This window comes from Cetorhinus maximus, chromosome 6 (genome assembly GCF_964194155.1).
Source record: "Cetorhinus maximus chromosome 6, sCetMax3.hap1.1, whole genome shotgun sequence".
NCBI lineage: Eukaryota > Metazoa > Chordata > Chondrichthyes > Lamniformes > Cetorhinidae > Cetorhinus > Cetorhinus maximus.
The window spans coordinates 77,949,789-77,969,434 of NC_135884.1; the positions used below are offsets into that span (position 1 = coordinate 77,949,789).

The 19,646-nt window shown below is 52.9% G+C and overlaps 2 protein-coding genes across 14 annotated transcripts in view; one reads left to right on the plus strand and one right to left on the minus strand.

Moving 5' to 3' along the window:
* Positions 1 to 1,259: 1,259 nt before the first annotated feature.
* Positions 1,260 to 15,018, minus strand: coq9 (coenzyme Q9 homolog (S. cerevisiae)). Of its 7 annotated transcripts, none has more exons than XM_078543894.1 (9): positions 14,871 to 15,018; positions 13,314 to 13,452; positions 10,794 to 10,932; positions 6,912 to 7,054; positions 5,930 to 6,014; positions 4,417 to 4,521; positions 3,251 to 3,406; positions 2,138 to 2,191; positions 1,260 to 1,487 (listed from the first exon to the last, which is right to left on the minus strand). In XM_078543894.1, the coding sequence occupies exons 1-9, from the start codon at positions 14,914 to 14,916 to the stop codon at positions 1,452 to 1,454; spliced, it is 903 nt and encodes a 300-aa protein (XP_078400020.1). In that variant the 5' UTR covers positions 14,917 to 15,018; the 3' UTR covers positions 1,260 to 1,451. The 7 variants fall into 7 exon arrangements, with proteins under 7 accessions (XP_078400020.1, XP_078400021.1, XP_078400019.1 ...); XM_078543895.1 differs by having other exon boundaries at positions 10,794 to 10,929; positions 13,314 to 13,455; positions 14,871 to 14,988; XM_078543893.1 differs by having other exon boundaries at positions 13,314 to 13,455; positions 14,871 to 14,988.
* Positions 14,983 to 19,646, plus strand: part of ciapin1 (cytokine induced apoptosis inhibitor 1) — a 39,115-nt gene continuing 34,451 nt past the window's right edge. For 3 of the 7 annotated variants that reach the window (XM_078543889.1, XM_078543890.1, XM_078543891.1), the window contains exon 1: positions 15,253 to 15,434. In XM_078543889.1, the coding sequence (XP_078400015.1) occupies positions 15,278 to 15,434 (157 nt within the window). In that variant the 5' untranslated portion in view covers positions 15,253 to 15,277. Of the gene's footprint in view, positions 15,435 to 16,058; positions 16,209 to 19,646 lie in introns of all 7 variants that reach the window. The other 4 variants (XM_078543885.1, XM_078543886.1, XM_078543888.1 and 1 more) reach the window with 3 other exon arrangements.

Sequence of the window (19,646 nt, forward strand, 5' to 3'; positions counted from 1 at the left end):
AACCTTGCAGCAGTGTGTCAGGCTGCGGGTAGGGGTCAGTCAGGGTCAGGGTGGACAGGGTCAGGTGGGGTCAGCATCAAGTTGTTGGAGGAATAAATATTTCCCAAGATACTCCTCCACGTCAATATTTAAAGTCCATCTGAACGGGCAGCTCAGTTTAATGTTCCATTCACAAAACAGCACTTCCAACAATGCTGCACTTCCAACAATGCTGCACTCTCCCATCACCACATGGAGATTTCAGCTTGGAAAAGGCCCCCATACGCTTGTCCACTGCCCGGACCGCAGCCCACTGCCCAGACAAAGCCTGGACCGCGACCCAGACCACAGCCCACTGCCCGGACCGCGACCCAGACCATAGCCCACTGCCCGGACCGCAGCCCACTGCCCAGACAAAGCCTGGACCGCGACCCAGACCACAGCCCACTGCCCGGACCGCAGCCCACTGCCCAGACAAAGCCTGGACCGCGACCCAGACCACAGCCCACTGCCCGGACCGCGACCCAGACCACAGCCCACTGCCCGGACCGCGGCCCAGCCCACTGCCCGGACCGCGGCCCAGACCACAGCCCACTGCCCGGACCGCGGCCCAGACCACAGCCCACTGCCCGGACCGTGGCCCGGCCCACAGCCCAGACCGAAGCCCAGACCGCTGCCCGGACCACGGCCCAGACCACAGTCCACTGCCCGGACCGCGGCCCAGACCACAGCCCACTGCCCGGACCGCGGCCCAGATCACAGCCCACAGCCCAGACCGCTGCCCGGACCGCGGCCCAGACCACAGCCCACTGCCCAGACCTCTGCCCGGACCGTGGCCCACAGCCCAGACCGCTGCCCGGACCGCGGCCCACTGCCCGGACCGCGGCCCACTGCCCGGACCGCGGCCCACTGCCCGGACCGCGGCCCACTGCCCGCACCGCGGCCCACTGCCCGGACCGCGGCCCACTGCCCGGACCGCGGCCCACTGCCCGGACCGCGGCCCACTGCCCGGACCGCGGCCCACTGCCCGGACCGCGGCCCACTGCCCGGACCGCGGCCCACTGCCCGGACCGCGGCCCACTGCCCGGACCGCGGCCCACTGCCCAGACCGCGGCCTAATGCTCAGATTGAGGCCCGCTGCCCACTGCCCAGCCCACTAACTACTGTCCAAACAGATGCCCCATCCCAGACTGCTGCCCACTTTCCAGTCAGTTTCCCACTGTCCCGAGACTGTTGAAGTGTAAACTGAGCCCTCAGTGACCTCAGACTGCACAGCAGGATAATTTATTTTCTCCTTGGATTGCTCTTTATTTTCACTTTTAACACATGACTCTACATATAAAGAATCCCTCTTTGCACAGTCACACGTGCACACTCACTCATTCACACGTACACACTGTGCAGCCTTTCCTGAGACACGATTTCAGGGGTGCCAGTCCTAGTCTCCACTTGTCTTGATGCCCACAGGCTGCTCATCGATTCTGGGCAATACCACTCAGGTTCTTCAGCTGTTCAAGCAGAAAAAGGGAACAATCATTAGCCTGGGTAAGCGACAGGGAATGGGGATGAGGCGGGGGCTGGGGAGGTGGTGAGAGGGCCCCGGGAGGTGGTGAGAGGGCCCCGGAGGGTTGAGGGCAGGGCCTTTGGGGAGGCAGTGGGGGGCCCAGGACGTGAGGCTTGAAGGGGGGGTTGCAGAGGAACCTGGAGGGTTGGGGAGGGGTGGGGTGGGGGGTGCACAGGGGCCTGGAGGGTTGGGGGGCAAGGGGAGGGTGGCATGGAGGTGAGGGGAGGAGGCTGGAGCTTCTGCCCAACAATCCCTTCTGTCTCCTGAAGATTGTCGTGGGTACTGGGATAGAGTCCCAGACACCAGGCGGCCTTCAGGGTGTCACCCAAGTAGCCAATCTTGTGTGATCTCAGACAACAGGTGCCAATTAGCTATTCAACTGCAACAGGCATCACTGCTGCCCTCCTCTCACACACACTTTCCAACGCTTGTGGCTGGGTAAATACTAGCAGCTCCCACTCTGGATGATATAGCACAGCCCAGGACCAGGATCCAGCCTGGGCCCTCAGGCTTGGTGTGTGTGACTCAACACCACAGCAGGCACTCGGGGTCTAGCACTTTGTATTGGTTGTAAATACCCAAACATTCACTTACTGTCACTGCAGCACCAACGAGACCCTGGAAAAGGGCTTTGCCTGTTGATCCAGCCTGCAAAAGGAAACAAGATTAGTCAATGATCCCCCAGCGGGCGGGCTGGCGGGCGATCCCCCAGCGGGCGGGCTGGCGGGCGATCCCCCAGCGGGCGGGCGATCCCCCAGTGGGCGGGCAGGTGGGCGATCCCCCAGCGGGCGGGCGATCCCCCAGCGGGCGGGCGATCCCCCAGCGGGTGGGCGATCCCCCAGCGGGCGGGCGATCCCCCAGCGGGCGGGCGATCCCCCAGCGGGCGGGCGGGCGGGCGATCCCCCAGCGGGCGGGCGGGCGATCCCCCAGCGGGCGGGCGGGCGATCCCCCAGCGGGCGGGCGGGCAATCCCCCAGCGGGCGGGCGGGCAATCCCCCAGCGGGCGGGCGGGCAATCCCCCAGCGGGCGGGCGGGCAATCCCCCAGCGGGCGGGCGGGCAATCCCCCAGCGGGCGGGCAGGCGATCCCCCAGCGGGCGGGCAGGTGATCCCCCAGCGGGCGGGCGATCCCCCAGCGGGCGGGCGATCCCCCAGCGGGCTTGGTCAGAGTAACAAGTGCATGATTGGAAGTATGTGCTGAGTGTGAATGGTGAGTGGTTGTGAACAAAGTTCACAAAGCCTGTGAGCCTGTGGAATTCGTTACCACAGAAAGTAGTTGAGACCAAAACATTGTATGTTTTCAAGAAGAAGTTAGATCTCGCTCTTGGGGCAAAAGGGATCAAAGGATATGGGGAGAAATCAGGAGCAGGCTATTGAGTTGGGTGATCAGCCGTGATCATAATGAATGGCGGAGCAGGCTCGAAGGGCCGAATGGCCTACTCCTGCTCCTAGTTTCTATGTTTCTAAGTTCCCTTTAAACTGGTTTTCAATGTCTGGTGCAGTTAATGTCATTGAGCAGCTGTATTGCTGCAGTTTTTCAAAAGAGCATGGCCAACATGGTTAGCTTCCAGGCTGCTGCATGGCTCTGCAGCTTAAGAGGAATATTGAATGTGACGAATACGCACCGTGAGTGATCCCCGAGGTGTACGTGTGGAAGCTGACAGCTCGAGCTGATGTTAGTGAAATTCCCCAGGATTCCAGGAGTCTCACCTGTTTGACAGAATGAGCCACGTTGACAGCATCATTAACACGGTTTTGCAGGAAGTTCCAAGTGTCCTCATAATCCGGAGAGGAATCCTGTACCAGCACGAGCTCTGTAGTATTGTAGATTCCTGCTAGAATGGCTCGCTTTGTGTACCAGTTAGACTGTCCAGGAGTCAAAAAAGAAAAACTGTTACTGTCACAGGACAATGATAGTAAAGAACAACCCCATTCAACCTCTTGTTCTAGTTAGTGCTGCTGAATTGTGCATGGTTGCAGCTTGCAAACTCACTGCTCAACAGGTAAGTGATCCCTGACAGAAAATCAGCCCAGCTTCCAGTAGAACATGAGGGAGTGACAGTGCATCACAAGTGAGGACAGGATCAGGCTCAGCTCTGATACTGTCCATTGTGGAATATCCTCACACATGAAGAGTGATGCCCAAGTGCAGCTGAGAGCTGGGAAACCTGCACCCCAGCTGCTGTCGGTTGGTGAAACCTGTACCCCAGCCGCTGTCGGCTGGTGAAACCTGTACCCCAGCCGCTGTCGGCTGCTGAAACCTGTACCCCAGCCGCTGTTGGCTGCTGAAACCTGTACCCCAGCTGGCGTTGGCTGGTGAAACCTGTACCCCAGCCGCTGTCGGCTGGTGAAACCTGTACCCCAGCTGGCGTCGGCTGGTGAAACCTGTAACCCAGCCGCTGTCGGCTGGTGAAACCTGTACCCCAGCCGCCGTCGGCTGGTGAAACCTGTACCCCAGCTGCCGTCGGCCGATGAAACCTGTACCCCGGCCGCCGTCGGCTGGTGAAACCTGTACCCCGGCCGCCGTCGGCTGGTGAAACCTGTACCCCAGCCGGCGTCGGCTGGTGAAACCTGTAACCCAGCCGGCGTCGGCTGGTGAAACCTGTACCCCAGCTGCTGTCGGCTGGTGAAACGTGTACCCCAGCTGCTGTCGGCTGGTGAAACCTGTACCCCAGCTGCTGTCGGCTGGTGAAACCTGTACCCCAGCCGCTGTCGGCTGGTGAAACCTGTACCCCAGCTGCTGTCGGCTGGTAAAACCTGTACCCCAGCCAGCGTCGGCTGGTAAAACCGTACACACCCCCTCTCCCCCACACTCTCACCTCCTTCCCTCCTACCTCAGTCTGACCTCCCTCCCCTAAGTTCATTGTGTTACTCACGTCTGTGGACCTGTCTCCTGCGTAGTACCAGATCTCATCCACCATATTCGTCAGGTTCCTCAAACTCTCGGCAATGTTTTGTGGGAGCAGTAAAATACTCATAGCCTGCCAGAGATTGGCAAGATTTGCTTTAGTGCATTTTCCATAACAGTTGTACATGGAGTATTACAATGAAAATGACACGTGGTCATGGGGAGTAATCAGGGACATTATTGCAAGGTCGGGTTAGTCAGCAGTGTGTTACGGACTGACACTCACACTGTGCAACACCACAGTGGGACTGGTAATTGGATACCAGCCTCTCAGTGGGTGGCACTCTCTAGGTTGATACTCCAATACAGTACTGAGACTGCTGGTTGTGGGATTTTGCTGTGTGCAAATTGGCTGCCACATTTCCAACATTACAACAATGACCATGCTTGATTTGCTGTAAAGTGTTGCGAGATCTCCAGAGGACAAAGTGATACGACTGACAGTATAACAGGAAGAGCCGTTGGGAGCCTGTCCAATATGTTATTCCAGCTGAGTGTGCTGTGGATATGTTTTTGATCAGGAAGAGGGGAAGGCAGGCTTTTAATGGCTTGGCGGCTTCATGTGTGTGAAACATGGGGTGTTGAGTTTACTCCGACTGGCAGAAATCCCCAGCTGCAGAGAGTAACACATCCTGGTGTTCAGACTGCATGCAACCAATCACAAGGCCTGAAAGATCCAAACCTTGGCAACAGGAGATGGAGATCATCAACAGTGGGACCGAGGACAGTGGGCGTCCTTCTTTTAAAATTCATTCACGGGCTGTGGGCGTCACTGGCTGGGTCAGCATTTATTGCCCATCCCTAGTTGCCCTTGAGGAGGTGGTGGTGAGCTGCCTTCTTGAACCGCTGCAGTGCATGTGGCATAGGTACACCCACAGTGCTGTTAAGAAGGGAGTTCCAGGATTTTGACCCAGCGACAGTGAAGGAACGGCGATATATTTCCAAGTCAGGATGGTGAGTGGCTTGGAGGGGAACTTCCAGATTGTGGTGTTCCCATCGATCTGCTGCCCTTGTCCTTCTAGATGGCAGTGGTCGTGGGTTTGGAAGGTGCTGTCTAAGGAGCCTTGGTGAATTCCTGCAGTGCATCTTGTAGATGGGACACACTGCTGCTACTGTGCGTAGGTGGTGGAGGGAGTGAATGTTTGAGGATGGGGTGCTAATCAAGTGGGCTGCTTTGTCCTGGATCAAGCTTCTTTAGTGTTGTGGGAGCTGCACTCATCCAGGTAAGTGGGGAGCATTCCATCACACTCCTGACTTGTTCCTTGTAGATGGTGGACAGGCTTTGGGGAGTCAGGAGGTGAGTTACTCTCCGTAGAATTCCCAGCCTCAGTAGATTACGGTGCTGAATTCAATTCACTTCATTATGCATACAGGTTATGTGTTCTCCAGCCTGTATGTTTATCAACGTACTGCGCCCAGGAGCCGGCTAGTCCCTGGGTTTACCCGAACATACAGGTGAGGTCTGACTGCTGTGCCTTTACCTGCGGCCAGGTGTCTATATAAGGGATCACCATCCGGAGCCTCGCTTCCACTGCATCCTTCACAAATCCATCAGTCTTCTTGGCTCTGTGTACAGAAAGGAAAATCTTCAGATACAGCAATAAAGAGTTAGATCAGAGAAGAAATGGTTTCCTGATACTCCCATCCTTTCCTGAAAGTTCTTGCTGAAGGTGGGTCTCATTCCAGTCCTAAACGCATTGAGTGCGGGGAGAGCAAGGCATCGCAGTTGTCTTGCTCAGGTCCCTCACCTGGCAGAATGGAGGGAGCGGGGTGAGAGAGGTGGGGAGTTGGGTAAGGGGGACAGGGTGATGAAGGTGGGGGGACCAGGCAAGGGAGGTGGGGAGTCAGAGCGAGGCAAAGCGTGGCAGGAGAGGGGGGGAACGTGGCGAGGGAGGGGGACGGCGGGGCCGGGGGGGGGGGGACGAGACGGGGCCGGGGGGGGGGGGGGGGGGGGGGGGGAAGAAACGGGGCGAGGGGGGGGTACGGGGCGAGGTGGGGAGGGACGGGGCGAGGTGGGGGGGGACGGGGCGAGGGGGGGGGAACGGGGCGAGGGGGGGGGACGGGGCGAGGGGGGGGGACGGGGCGAGGGGGGGACGGGGTGAGGGAGAGGGGGGTGGGCGAGGGGGGAGGGATTGGTGATGAGCATTCTCCTTTACCCATTGATCTGAGAGTCTTGTTGAGAGGGCACGTTTGAGAAGTTAACCAAAATGGTGTGGGTCCGGACATGGTAAAGACAGAATGGTTCAATATCTAAAAGCCATTCTTGAACCAGCTGTGTTTTACATCATTCCAACAGTTTTCTCCTCACTCTTACTGAACCCAGCTTTTTATTTCCAGACTCGTTAAAACCAAATCTAAACTCTCAAACTGCCACGATGGCTTTGAACTCTCTGGATAATTATCTACCTGTGTGAATCAGAAAAGTGGAGTGTCTGAGGCCATTATATCTACTGTCATACTTACTCCTGCTGTCCCGCCTGGACCTGAAGGTGTTGCTCAGTCAGTTGTTCAGAGAGCTGCTTGTTACACTGGCACACAAAGTGCAGAACGAGGTCCCCTGGGCCATGACTCAACATCCCAGTCACTGCTGGTGACAGATCCAGCACCTGAGACAGGATAACAGGCAGAGGACACATTGATGATGACACTGCAGCTTAGCACCATCCTATCCCTCATCATCCGATGACAGAATCAATCATTGGCACCAAGAGGAGACTGGGGCAGGGACAGGGAGAGTCAGCAGGAGGAGAAGGAGAGGTCGAGGGACAGGGTGGGGCTGAGGGAGAGGCCGAGGGAGGGGAGAGGTCGAGGTAGGGGAGGGGGGGCCGAGGGCAGGGGGGAGTCGAGGGCAGGGGGGGCCGAGGGAGGGAAGGGGCCGAGGGAGGGGAGGGGGGGCCGAGGGAGGGGGGGGGGGGCCGAGGGAGGGGAGGGGGGGCCGAGGGAGGGGAGGGGGGCCGAGGAAGGGCAGGGGGGGCAGAGGGAGGGGAGGAGGGGGGTCGAGAGAGGGGAGGGGGGGCCGAGAGGGGGGGGGGGGGGAAGGATAGGAGGGGGGGCCGAGGGTGGGGGGAAGAGGGAGGGGGGGCCGAGGGCAGGGGGGGCCGAGGGAGAGGCTGAGGGAAGGGAGGTGTGGCCGAGGGAGAGGCCAAAGGTGGGGGGGGCCCGAGGGAGAGGCCGAGGGAGGGGAAAGGCCGAGGGAGGGAGAGGGAGAGCGCGAGACGGCGAGGGAGGGACAGGGAGAGCGCGAGACGGCGAGGGAGGGAGAGGGAGAGCGCGAGACGGCGAGGGAGGGAGCGGGAGAGCGCGAGACGGCGAGGGAGGGAGAGGGAGAGCGCGAGATGGCGAGGGAGGGAGAGGGAGAGCGTGAGACGGCGAGGGAGGGAGAGGGAGAGCGCGAGACGGCGAGGGAGGGAGAGGCAGAGCGCGAGACGGCGAGGGAGGGAGAGGCAGAGCGCGAGACGGCGAGGGAGGGAGAGGGAGAGCGCGAGACGGCGAGGGAGGGAGAGGGAGAGCGCGAGACGGCGAGGGAGGGAGAGGGAGAGCGCGAGACGGCGAGGGAGGGAGAGGGAGAGCGCGAGACGGCGAGGGAGGGAGAGGGAGAGCGCGAGACGGCGAGGGAGGGAGAGGGAGAGCGCGAAACGGCGAGGGAGGGAGAGGGAGAGCGCGAGACGGCGAGGGAGGGAGAGGGAGAGCGCGAGACGGCGAGGGAGGGAGAAGAAGAGCGCGAGACGGCGAGGGAGAGGGTGAGCGCGAGACGGCGAGGGAGGGAGGGGGAGAGCGCGAGACGGCGAGGGAGGGAGAGGGAGAGCGCGAGACGGCGAGGGAGAGCGCGAGACGGCGAGGGAGGGAGAGGGAGAGTGCGAGACGGCGAGGGAGAGCACGAGACGGCGAGGGAGGGAGAGGGAGAGCGCGAGACGGCGAGGGAGGGAGAGGGAGAGCGCGAGACGGCGAGGGAGGGAGAGCGCGAGACGGCGAGGGAGGGAGAGGGAGAGCGCGAGACGGCGAGGGAGGGAGAGCGCAAGACGGCGAGGGAGGGAAGTGGGAGCGCGAGACGGCGAGGGAGAGGGAGAGCGCGAGATAGAGAGGGAGAAGGAGAGCGCGAGATAACGAGGGAGGGAGAGGGAGAGCGCGAGAGAGGGAGAGCGTGAAATAGCGAGGGAGGGAGAGGGAGAGCACGAGATAGCGAGGGAGGGAGAACGCGAGATAGCGAGGGAGGGAGAGTGCGAGATAGCGAGGGAGGGAAGACGGAGAGCGCGAGATAGCGAGGGAGAGCGCGAGATGTAGCCTGCAAAAGAGGGAGACATACACCAGCAAGTGAGTGAGGGTGGGAAGAGGCAACAGAGGGAGAGGAAAAGAATAGAGAAAACTGAGAGAGGGAGGGAGAGACGGAGAGAGAGGAAGAGAGCCAGCAGCAGGAGAGGGAGAGAGCGAGAAGGAGAGAGCAGGGAGAGCGAGCGAATGAGAGCACGAGAGAGAAAGAGATCGAGAGAGCGGGAGAGGGTGAGGGGGAAGAGAGCAGGAGAGGGTGAGGGGGAAGAAAGTGAGAGAGGGAAGGTTTGAGAGAAGGGAATGAAGGGAGGTGAGGGACGAGAGAGGGAGAGCGCGAGAGAGGGACAGAGGGAGATAGGGAGAGTGCAAGGGAGTGACAGAGGAAGAAAGCGAGCGAGGAGGGAGGAAAGAGAGGGAGAGAGTGTGAGAGCCATGTGGGATAGAGCAAAGAGAGGGACAGATGAAATTTGATGCAGAGAAGTGTGAAGCGATTCATTTTGGTCGAAAGAACACAGAGAGACAATATAAAATAAACGGTACAATTCAAAGGGGATGCAGAATCAGAGAGTCCTGGGGGTACATGTGCATAACTCATTAAATGTTGCAGGACAGGTTGAGATAGTGGTTAATAAGGCCTACTGGATTCTGGGCTGTGTTAATAAGGGCAGAGAGTACAAATGCAATGAGATTATGGTCACCCAGTATAAAACACTGGTTCAGCCTCAGCTGGGTTACTCTGTCCAGTTCTGGGCACCACACTTTAGGAAAGATGTGAAGGCATTGGAGAGAGTGCAGAAAAGTTTCCCGAGAATGGTTCCAGGGGTGATAGATTGTTGATAGATTGTAGAAGAGAAGGGTGAGAGGAGATTTGAGAGAGATATTCAAAATCTTGAGGTGTCTGGACAGAGTAGATAGGGAAAAACTGTTCCCATTCGTGAAGGATTGAGAACCAGAGGGAGAAAGATTTAAGGTGATTGACAAAAGAAGCAATGGCGACATGAGGGAAAGCTTCTTCACACAGCGAGTGATGAGGATCTGGAATGCGCTGCCTGTGAGTGTGGCAGAGGCAGGGTCAATCGAGGTATTCAAAGAGGAACTGCATAAACAGCTTTACTCTGTATCTAACCCCGTGCTGTACCTGTCCTAGAAGTGTTTGCTGGGGACAGTGTAGAGGGAGATTTACTCTGTATCTAACCCCATGCTGTACCTGCCCTGGGAGTGTTTGCTGGGGACAGTGTAGAGGGAGATTTACTCTGTATCTAACCCCATGCTGTACCTGCCCTGTGAGCGTTTGATGGGACAGTGTAGAGGGAGCTTTACTTGTATTTAACACCATGCTGTACCTATCCTGGGAAGTATTTGATGGGGACAGTGTAGAGGGAGCTTTACTCTGTATCTAACCCTGTGCTGTACCTGTCCTGGGAGTGTTTGATGGGTACAGTGTAGAGGGAATTTTACTCTGTATCTAACCTTGTGCTGTACCTGTCCTGGGAGTGTTTGATGGGGACAGTGTAGAGGGACATTTACTCTGTATTTAACCCGGTGCTGTCCCTGTCCTGGGAGTGTTTGATGGGGACAGTGTAGATGGAGCTTTCCTCTGTATCTAACCCCGTGCTGTAGCTGCCCTGGGAGTGTTTGCTGGGGACAGTGTAGAGGGAGCTTTACTCTGTATTTGACCCGGTGCTGTACCTGTCCTGGGAGTGTTTGATGGGGAGGGTGTAGGGGCAGCTTTACTCTGTATCTAACCCCGTGCTGTACCTGCCCTGGGAATGTTTGATGGGGACAGCGTAGAGGGAGCTTTACTCTGTATCTAACCTGGTGCTGTACCTGTCCTGGGAGTGTTTGATGGGGAGGGTGTAGAGGGTAACGTGAAACATGAGATGCTTTAACATCACCAGTGCTGAGAGGGTATGACAGATTGACCCTTTTAAACAGGCTGTTTCAATGGAAATGCGAATTAGGAATTTCGAATGGATAAACGGTACAGGAACAGGAAATTGAATTCAGCAGATTGGAAGTTTGTGCAGATACAACAATTTTTACTGCTTTGTAGCTATGAGCAAATCTTGGTTCCTCTACCTTGGCTCCCTCTGCCACGGCCTCCAGTGACCAGCCAAAGCTGGGAACAAATTCCAGAGCTGCAGAAAGGAGCTGCTGTCTCAGCTCCTCTTCAGATTCAAATCCCTCTGATTTCTGCCCATTCTGATCGGAATGACTGCTGGAAAAAGGTGAACAGAAGAGTAAGAAATGCACCCAGTTCCTCCATCATATCTGATTAACCCAGGAGAAAGGGGAGTCACATCTCCGAGCTGGAAAACAGTGACAGCACTGGTGTGCCCCATTGGTTCCCTGCAGCAGATCCAGCTGTGCCATTTTCTAACACGACTGATTGTGATCAGGATGGCGTGGAAATGTGGTGATCCAGTAACAGTCATTACAATTCAGAGAGACGGGGGTTGAAGGAAGGAACTGGAATCTTAATCCAGTTACAAGTGTTAATTCACAGAGACACCTTATATATCATACATCTCCAATCCAACAATTATATTTCAGTCTGTTCCTACCTTTTTCGAACCCATGACTAATTAAATGTCCCATTAACCCACCGTAATATAAAGAAAATCTCATCTTAAATTAAAATAACATTCCCAGGGGTGATGTTGTAGTCCAGTCCCCTGGTGCCCGCCAATTGTGAAAGGCCTCCAACACCTAGTTACCTCTGCAGGGACACGCGGGCACAGACATAACCTTGGAAGAGGGGCAGGGAGTCGGGCCAAATGACCCCTCGACTGCCCGCTGCCTTGGGCAGGCCCAGGAGCAAGTTAACAAGGAGGTCCCCTGAGCTGGTTGGCCCTCTGCACACCGGCTGTTCCTATATATAGCACAGCTCAGTCCCCAGTCCACCAGCTTAATACAATTAAACACTCAATCAATACACAATTAACAACAGTACTTTCTCACTCAGTGCCCAGTGCTTTGCCTCTTCCCTTCACCTCTTCCCAATTTCTCTAAATCTCTCTGGAGGTATGGAATAATACTGTCTTATGGATTCCATAGGGTCAGAAAGGTATTCAAACATGGAGGGAGTGTGGAGGGCCTTCTCGTCCAATCACTGCACACAGTTACATATGTACGGACAGATAGATGCACACAGCTCCAGCAGCATCTCCCGTAGAATCAGGAGAATTGTGCTCAATTTACCGCTCCAGCCGGCACCCCCAGCTCACCCAGCAGCCGGCACCCCCAACAGCCGGCATCCCCAGCTCACCCAGCAGCCGGCACCCCCAGCAGCCGGCACCCCCAGCTCACCCAGCAGCCGGCACCCCCAGCTCACCCAGCAGCCAGCACCTCCAGCTCACCCAGCAGCTGGTACCAATGGTTGGCTCATCCTGTCCATTTTGGTGTTTACCTGCCACAGAAGCACTATTCCAGTCCTATGTTTCTGTTCCCATATACCATCAGCATGCTTTCCTTAAATCACTTATCTAAACTATTTCTAACACACTCCCTACTGAGTCACTGACTCTAAGAATGCATTCCACAGACTCGCAAGCTTTGGTGTGAAAAGCCTCTCCCGCCCTCTATCCTAAATATCACACATCTCAAACACTGCAAAGAGTCTGTTTCTGTTCTGTCACAACTGTTCATGATATAAAACATCACTATTAAATCATTCAACCAGTTCCTCGCTTGTATCTAAAACAGGACCAATTATTTCAAGTTTTTGTTTGGATGTCTCCATAAAGCCAGCATCCAAGTGAATCTGCACTGCAACCCTCTATTGCTGTAACATCTTTCCAATAATGTGGAGGCCAATACTGCAAGCACTATGCCAACTGTAATACTGCAAGCACTATGCCAACTGTAATACTGCAAGCACTATGCCAACTGTAATACTGCAAGCACTATGCCAACTGTAATACTGCAAGCACTATGCCAACTGTAATACTGCAAGCACTATGCCAACTGTAATACCGCTGAGCTTTCATGTACATTTGCCATTACACTCAAACATACAGTACAGAATCTGGCAATTTTATTCTTTCATGAGATATGGGTATCGCTGGCTGGGCCAGCATTTATTGCCCATCCCTGATTGCCCTTGAGAAGGTGGTGGTGGTGAGCTGCCTTCTTGAACCGCTGCAGTCCATGTGGTGTAAGTACACCCACAGTGCTGTTAGGGAGTTCCACGATCTTAACCCAGTGACAGTGAAGGAACGGCGATATATTCCCTAGTCAGGATGGTGAGTGGCTTGCAGGGGAACTTCCAGGTAGTGACGTTCCCATCTATCTGATGCCCTTGTCCTTCTAGATGGTAACTGGAGACTCATAACGGGGGGAAGGTATGGTTCAAACCTAGTCGGCACTTGTGTTTAATTTGAGCTTTGAGGACTGTCTTATTATTTCGCATAGTTCCCATGACGGAACCATATGGTGACCTGTGAGGAAAGGTTACATCTTACACCATTTAGTTTCTCTTGTGATCTGAACGACTGGGGATGCTGCTTTTAATTTCCTGTGAAGCCGATTACTCCTCGATATGGTGAATGATGCCGTTGTACTGCTCATCTGCAGGAGCTTCAAAGCTGCTGACCATACCTGGAGTATGATTCCTGAGCCACTGTGTACGTCTGTGAGCTCTGGTAATGCTCTCTGGGCTGCTGCTCCTCACCAAACATGCTTAAGTACGTTGATGCTCGCAGACCCCTGCGCACTACATCACGGGAGTACAGACCAGCTGCTGGGAGAGAAAAGGGGCTTCAGTTCTGCCATTCAAACATAGCAAAAAAACACTACCCCACTAATCCCATCAAATACTCCCAGGGCAGGTACAACACAAGGTTAGATACAGAGTAAAGCTCCCTCTACACTGTCCCCATCAAACACTCACAGGGCAGGTACAGCACAAGGTCAGATACAGAGTAAAGCTCTCTCTACACTGTCCCCATCAAAAACTCACAGGGCAGGTACAGCACAAGGTCAGATACAGAGTAAACCTCCCTCTACACTGTTCCCATCAAACACTCCCAGGGCAGGTACAGCACGGGGTCAAATACAGAGTAAAGCTCCCACTACACTGTCCCCATCAAACAGTTCCAGGACAGGTACAGCACGGGGTCAGATACAGAGTAAAGCTCCCTCTACACTGTCCCCATCAAACACTCACAGGGCAGGTACAGCACAAGGTCAGATACAGAGTAAAGCTCTCTCTACACTGTCCCCATCAAAAACTCACAGGGCAGGTACAGCACAAGGTCAGATACAGAGTAAACCTCCCTCTACACTGTTCCCATCAAACACTCCCAGGGCAGGTACAGCACGGGGTCAAATACAGAGTAAAGCTCCCTCTACACTGTCCCAGCAAGCACTCCCAGGACAGGTACAGCACGGTGTTAGATACAGAGTAAAGCTCCCTCTACACTGTCGCATCAAACACTCCCAGGACAGGAACAGCACGGGGTTAGATACAGAGTAAAGCTCCCTCTACACTGTCCCCAGCAAACACTCCCAGGGCAGGTACAGCATGGAGTTAGTTACAGAGTAAAGCTCCCTCTACACTGTCCCCATCAAACACTCCCAGGGCAGGTACAGCATGGGGTTAGATACAGAGTAAAGCTCCCTCTACACTGTCCCCATCAAACACTCCCAGGGCAGGTACAGCACGGGATTAGATACAGAGTAAAGCTCCCTCTACACTGTCCCATCAAACACTCCCAGGGCAGGTATAGCACTGGGTTAGATACGGAGTAAAGCTCCCTCTACATTGTCCCCATTAAACACTGCCAGGACAGGTACAGCACGGGGTTAAATGCAGAGCAAAGGTCCCTCTGCGCTGTCCCCATCAAACATTGAGAAGGTTATGGTTCGGGTGAGATAAGGTTGGGTGAAGTAAGATGTGAGGAGGCTGATGCGAAGCAGAAATGGATTTGGGCTGAAGGGGATATCTCGATGATTTAAAGGTGGTGTTTGAAAGGGTGAAACATGAGACGGTTCATGTTGTAGATTTAAAATTAACCCTAACGTGATGAGACTAATAAACTGGGCAAATCTGCGGATAAAATAACCACCCGAGTCCCCGCGCCCTGTCCACTGTCCCAGTCCAGATTCCCTCTCCACTCTGCCCCGGTATCAGCACCATCTCCCCGGGTGGATTACCGATCCGCAGTCCTCTCTGCAGTCCGCTCCGCCAGAGCGCCGCCATCACGTCTTCTGTGATGTCACTGTTGTCGCGATCCGATGACGTCCAAACAGCGCCGAAATAGAGAGTGAGTGCGAAGTGGAGACATAAATACTGACATAAATATGTATATAAAGAGAGAGAGATAGAGGGAAATATCTATACAGAGAAAGAGACGGGGGAAGGGGGGCGGGGAGAGAGAGAGAGAGAGGGAGGGAGGGACGCGAGAGGGGGACGGGTGAGAGACGGAGGGGAGGAGAGACAGGGTGAAAATGGGTGGGAGGGAGAAGGGAAAGCGGGGAGACAGGGGGAGAGGGATAATGAGGAGATGTCTGCTCCGTGTAGCTGTCAGCATTTAATAATATTGTGTTTTTCAGGATTTTTAATGGATCGATTTGATATAATGTCAGGCCACAATGTGGCTGTCCTCTGGGACAATTCATCCACTGCTGAGTCCGGGATGCAATTGGTTCAAGACATTCGGGCAGTCACTGGGGAATTCGGGTATGTGGCAATGGAAAACATCGGGAGACTGACCATATGTAAGTTGCAAAGCTACTTTACTAACTTTGTTTTCTCCACTTCCCACATGGTCTATCTCTTTCCTGCCAGTAGTTACAGTGATATTATCACTCTTCTCACCTCTGGGGAGCTCTGACTGTCACCTCCATCCAGCCTGATTTCTTAGCTTACTCCACACCCTCTCATTTCCACCAGTCCTTGATTAGAGCGGACAACAAAATATTCTCCATATCTAATTAAGCATTTGAGTTACTGAGCAGCGAGGGATCTACCCTCCGCACTAGCACTATTCTCATCATTTGTTCCTGTTCTTTCCCAATATTCCGTCATCCCCACTTTCCGTAACAATTATCTAAGTTATTCTTAAATGTTGACATAAGTCTCTAACTCTGGTAGTGCATTGCACAGCGCTCAACCCTCTGTGTGAGAAAGAGTTTCTCTTGGTTGTTATTTAATCATGTACCTGTGCATGTTAATAAATAAGATGTATTTAATGCTGGGTGACTATGCTGTGATTGCCAATACAGCCTTTAGACTGTCCAATAAGATCTGCTTGGGGGGTGTTAGTGTGGCTTTGTTCTTACCGTGCTGTCCCATGACTTTCAATCACTGCTCTCTCTCTCTCTCTCTCTCTCTAACTTCAGCTGCTCACCGGGACTCCAGCTTTGACCTCGTGCTCTCAGGCTTAGTACCAAACTCTGCCACCATGCACAGTTTTGAGGTTTTTGCTGAAATAGCTCGAATCCTGAAGCCTGGAGGAAGATTTTACTTCACGGAGCCCGTGTGTGTATCAGGTGACATTCTACTTTGGACTTCTGCTGGGTAAATTCAGATATGATGTTCCTGAGATCGGAAAGAGACTGAGGCCAAACATTGATAACTTGAACTATATTAGATTGAGGGTGTAAAACGCAATGTCCTGGAAATACTCAGAACCTATGGCGAGAGTGATAGAGTTAATGTTTCAGCTCAATTCCCTTTCATCAGAACTGGGAAAAAGTTGGGTAGAACTGGTTGTAAGCAAGTCCAGAAGTGGGGAGCGAAGTACAAAAGAGAAGACCTGTGATAGGGTGGAAGCCAGGAGGAATTAAATAACATGTGTTGGGTTCAAGCAGTTACAAGCAACTGCTGCCCAAAATAATTGGAACAGTGATTGTGATTTGAAATGGTTGTGCTCAATATTGAGTGTGGAAGGCTGTAAAGGTTTCTTGAAAATAGGGTCCTGAACATTTGCTCACCCTGCAGCTTGACGCAGGAATACAGCACACCAATGGCTATACTGCAGGACAATGGCTATCCTGATCAGACAACTGTTCACTGTGTATTGCGCTAACTTGCAAATGGGCTAAGGGCCACCATGTTCAGACCTGAAAAGTGCCAGGTCCACCTCAGATTACCCTGGAAAAGCAAAGTATCTGAAAAATGTGAACAATAGGTTAAGTGAACCATTTCACACTGCTACCATGCAGTGGCTACACAAGTGATAGTTACTACTAGCAGGATGCTGTCGTCAATCCAGAAAGATGTTCTGCCTGCCACATGATTGAGAAACGTTGTGTGTGAATTTCAGTGCCTGTGTGATGCCAGGCTGTACATCACTGATTGACTGATCAAATCAAATGGCACGTTCCTTGAGTTACTCATAATAGGCAGAGTACAGACCGTACTCAACCTCCCCAGTGCTTGCAAAACCCAAGACAAAACATCTACTTGTTAGATGTGATTGCACAATTGGACAAGACTTGCTGAACAATCCTGAGTGCGCTGATAATTACACTACCAATTTAGGATAATCAAGATTTAATATAATTAAGATAAGGCAGTCCAACTTGTCACATGGCTCATTTATGCTTGCTAGAGGCAACATTCATAAGCAGGGCCCTGTTCTCTGCAAAGTGAATATGTTCAAGCTTTGCACCTTTTTTTGAATTACCCAGAAGCATGTTGCTTTCTCCATGGCAGCACCTTGGCCAATCAGAATTGATTTTCCAACTAATCAGCAGCCTTTTCTCCTGTAGTATAAATTGTTGTTCCCTTTGAAATTTGGCATTCTTGCTTTTGTTCTGAAGAGTGCAAGATGAACAGCTTTGACAACATGTCTCTTCAGCAATATTCAAGTTCTGTTCTACCATGTTCATTTATGGGATCTAGGTGTCATTATTATCCATCCCTAATTGCCCTTGATAAGATGGTGGTGTCCTTCCTTTTTGACAACTTGACCAGCCATTTCAGAGGGCAATTAAAAGGTAACCACACTGCTGTGGGTCTGGATCACATGTAGGCCAGACCAGGTAAGGATGGCAGGTGTCCTTCCCTATTGGACATTAGCGAACCAGATGGATTTTTACAACAATTGATGATAGTTTCATGATCACCATTATTGAGACTAGCTTCCAATTCCAGATTTCATTAATTGAATTTAATTTCCACCAGCTGGCTACCGTGGTGGGGTTTGAACCCATGCATTAGCCTGGGTTTTTGGATTACTAGCCCAGCGACATTCCCCTGTTGTGGGCCTGGAGTGACATGTAGGCCAGACCAGGTTAGGACAGCAGATTTCTTTTCTGAAATCACAGGGGGATTTGCTCGTGCTACTGGAGAGGGATTAAACTAACTTGGTCAGGGTGAGGGAACCAGGAGGTCATGTTGGAGAGAAAACCCAAGGCACACAGAGAGTTAAGAGAGACAGATAGCACTAGAGTAGGAAATGGTAAAGTATTAGGTGGGTTTGGAGTAAGAGAAAATGTAATAAGGTCTGATTTAGAATTACTGTGCATGTATGTGAATATGCATATGCAGAGTGTGGAAAATAAAACAGGTGAGCTGCAGGCACAGACAGCCACTCGGAAATATGAGGCTGTAGAAATAACAGAGATCTGGCTTAATAAAGGACGGGACTGGGTATTAAGTATTCCTGGATACAAGGTGTTCAGGAAAGATAAGGAAGGAAGGAAAGGGGGAGGGGTGGCAGTATTGGAGGAGAACATTGCAATGCTGGAGGGAGAGGATGTCCTAGAAGGGTCAAGTACAGAATCTATATGGTTAGAGGTAAGGAACCATAGAGGCACTATTACATTGCTCGGTGTAGTCTACTGGTCACCAACTAATGGGAAAGATCTAGAGGAGCAAGCTTGCTAGGAAATTACAGAGAGGTGAAAGAATTATAGAGTAGTTGTAATGGAGAACTTTAATTATCCAAATATAGACTGGGGTAGCAGTAGCGTAAAGGGCAGAGAGGGACAAGAGCTCCTAGAGTGCATTCAAGAAAATTTCCTACAGCAGTATGTTTCCAATCCAATAAGAAAGGAGGCACTGCTAGACCTGGTTCTTGGGAATGAGGTGGGTCAGGGGGATCACATTTCAGTGGGAGAACATTTAAGGGACAGTGATCATTGTATCATAAGGTTTAGGTTGGCTTTGCAAAAGGACAAAGAACAATCCAGGGTAAGAATAATTAAATGAGGGAAAGCCAGCTTCAATGGGATAAGAATAGATCTATGCCAAATAAATCGGAAACAAAGGTTGGCAGGCAAAATGGTAACTGAACAATGGGTAGCCTTTAAAGAGAGAATTCAAATGCATTGGGAGTTGTAGCATTTATTAATTATAAATTGATTAAGAAAGTAATAAATTAATTAAAACATAACAAAGGTGGCAGGGAAGATGATATGTTGTGGCTGCAGAATGTGGGAGCTCCTAGGTGCCGGACTAATTGAGGGCTACATGTGTAGTAAGTGTCTGCAGCTTAAGGAGCTTCGGCTCAGAGTCATTGAGCTAGAGGCCGAGTTGCAGATACCAACGCACCAGGGAGGGGGAAAGTTACCTAGACATTTTATACCAGGCATTAATCACACCCCTTAGGTTAGAGTCTTCTGATTTGGTCAGGGACAGGAGGATATGACAGTAGGTGAGGCAGGATTGAGATTTGGAGGAGCCTCGGCTCTTGCAATTGTCCAAAAAGTTTGAGGCTCTTGCAGCCTGTATGGATGAAATTGGGGCTGCAGGGTGGATAAGTAAACTGACCATGATGCCATGTTACAGGAGGCCATTCAAGTGGGTGGGAGGTTGGTAGGAATGTAGTGGTAGCAGGAGATTGTATAGTCAGGGGAATAGACACAGTTCTCTGCAGCAGGGAGTGAGAGTCCAGACGGCTGTGTTGCCTGACTGGTGCCAGGGTTCGGGACATCTGCTCTGGGCTGGAGAGGAACTTGCATTGGAAGGGAGAGGATCCA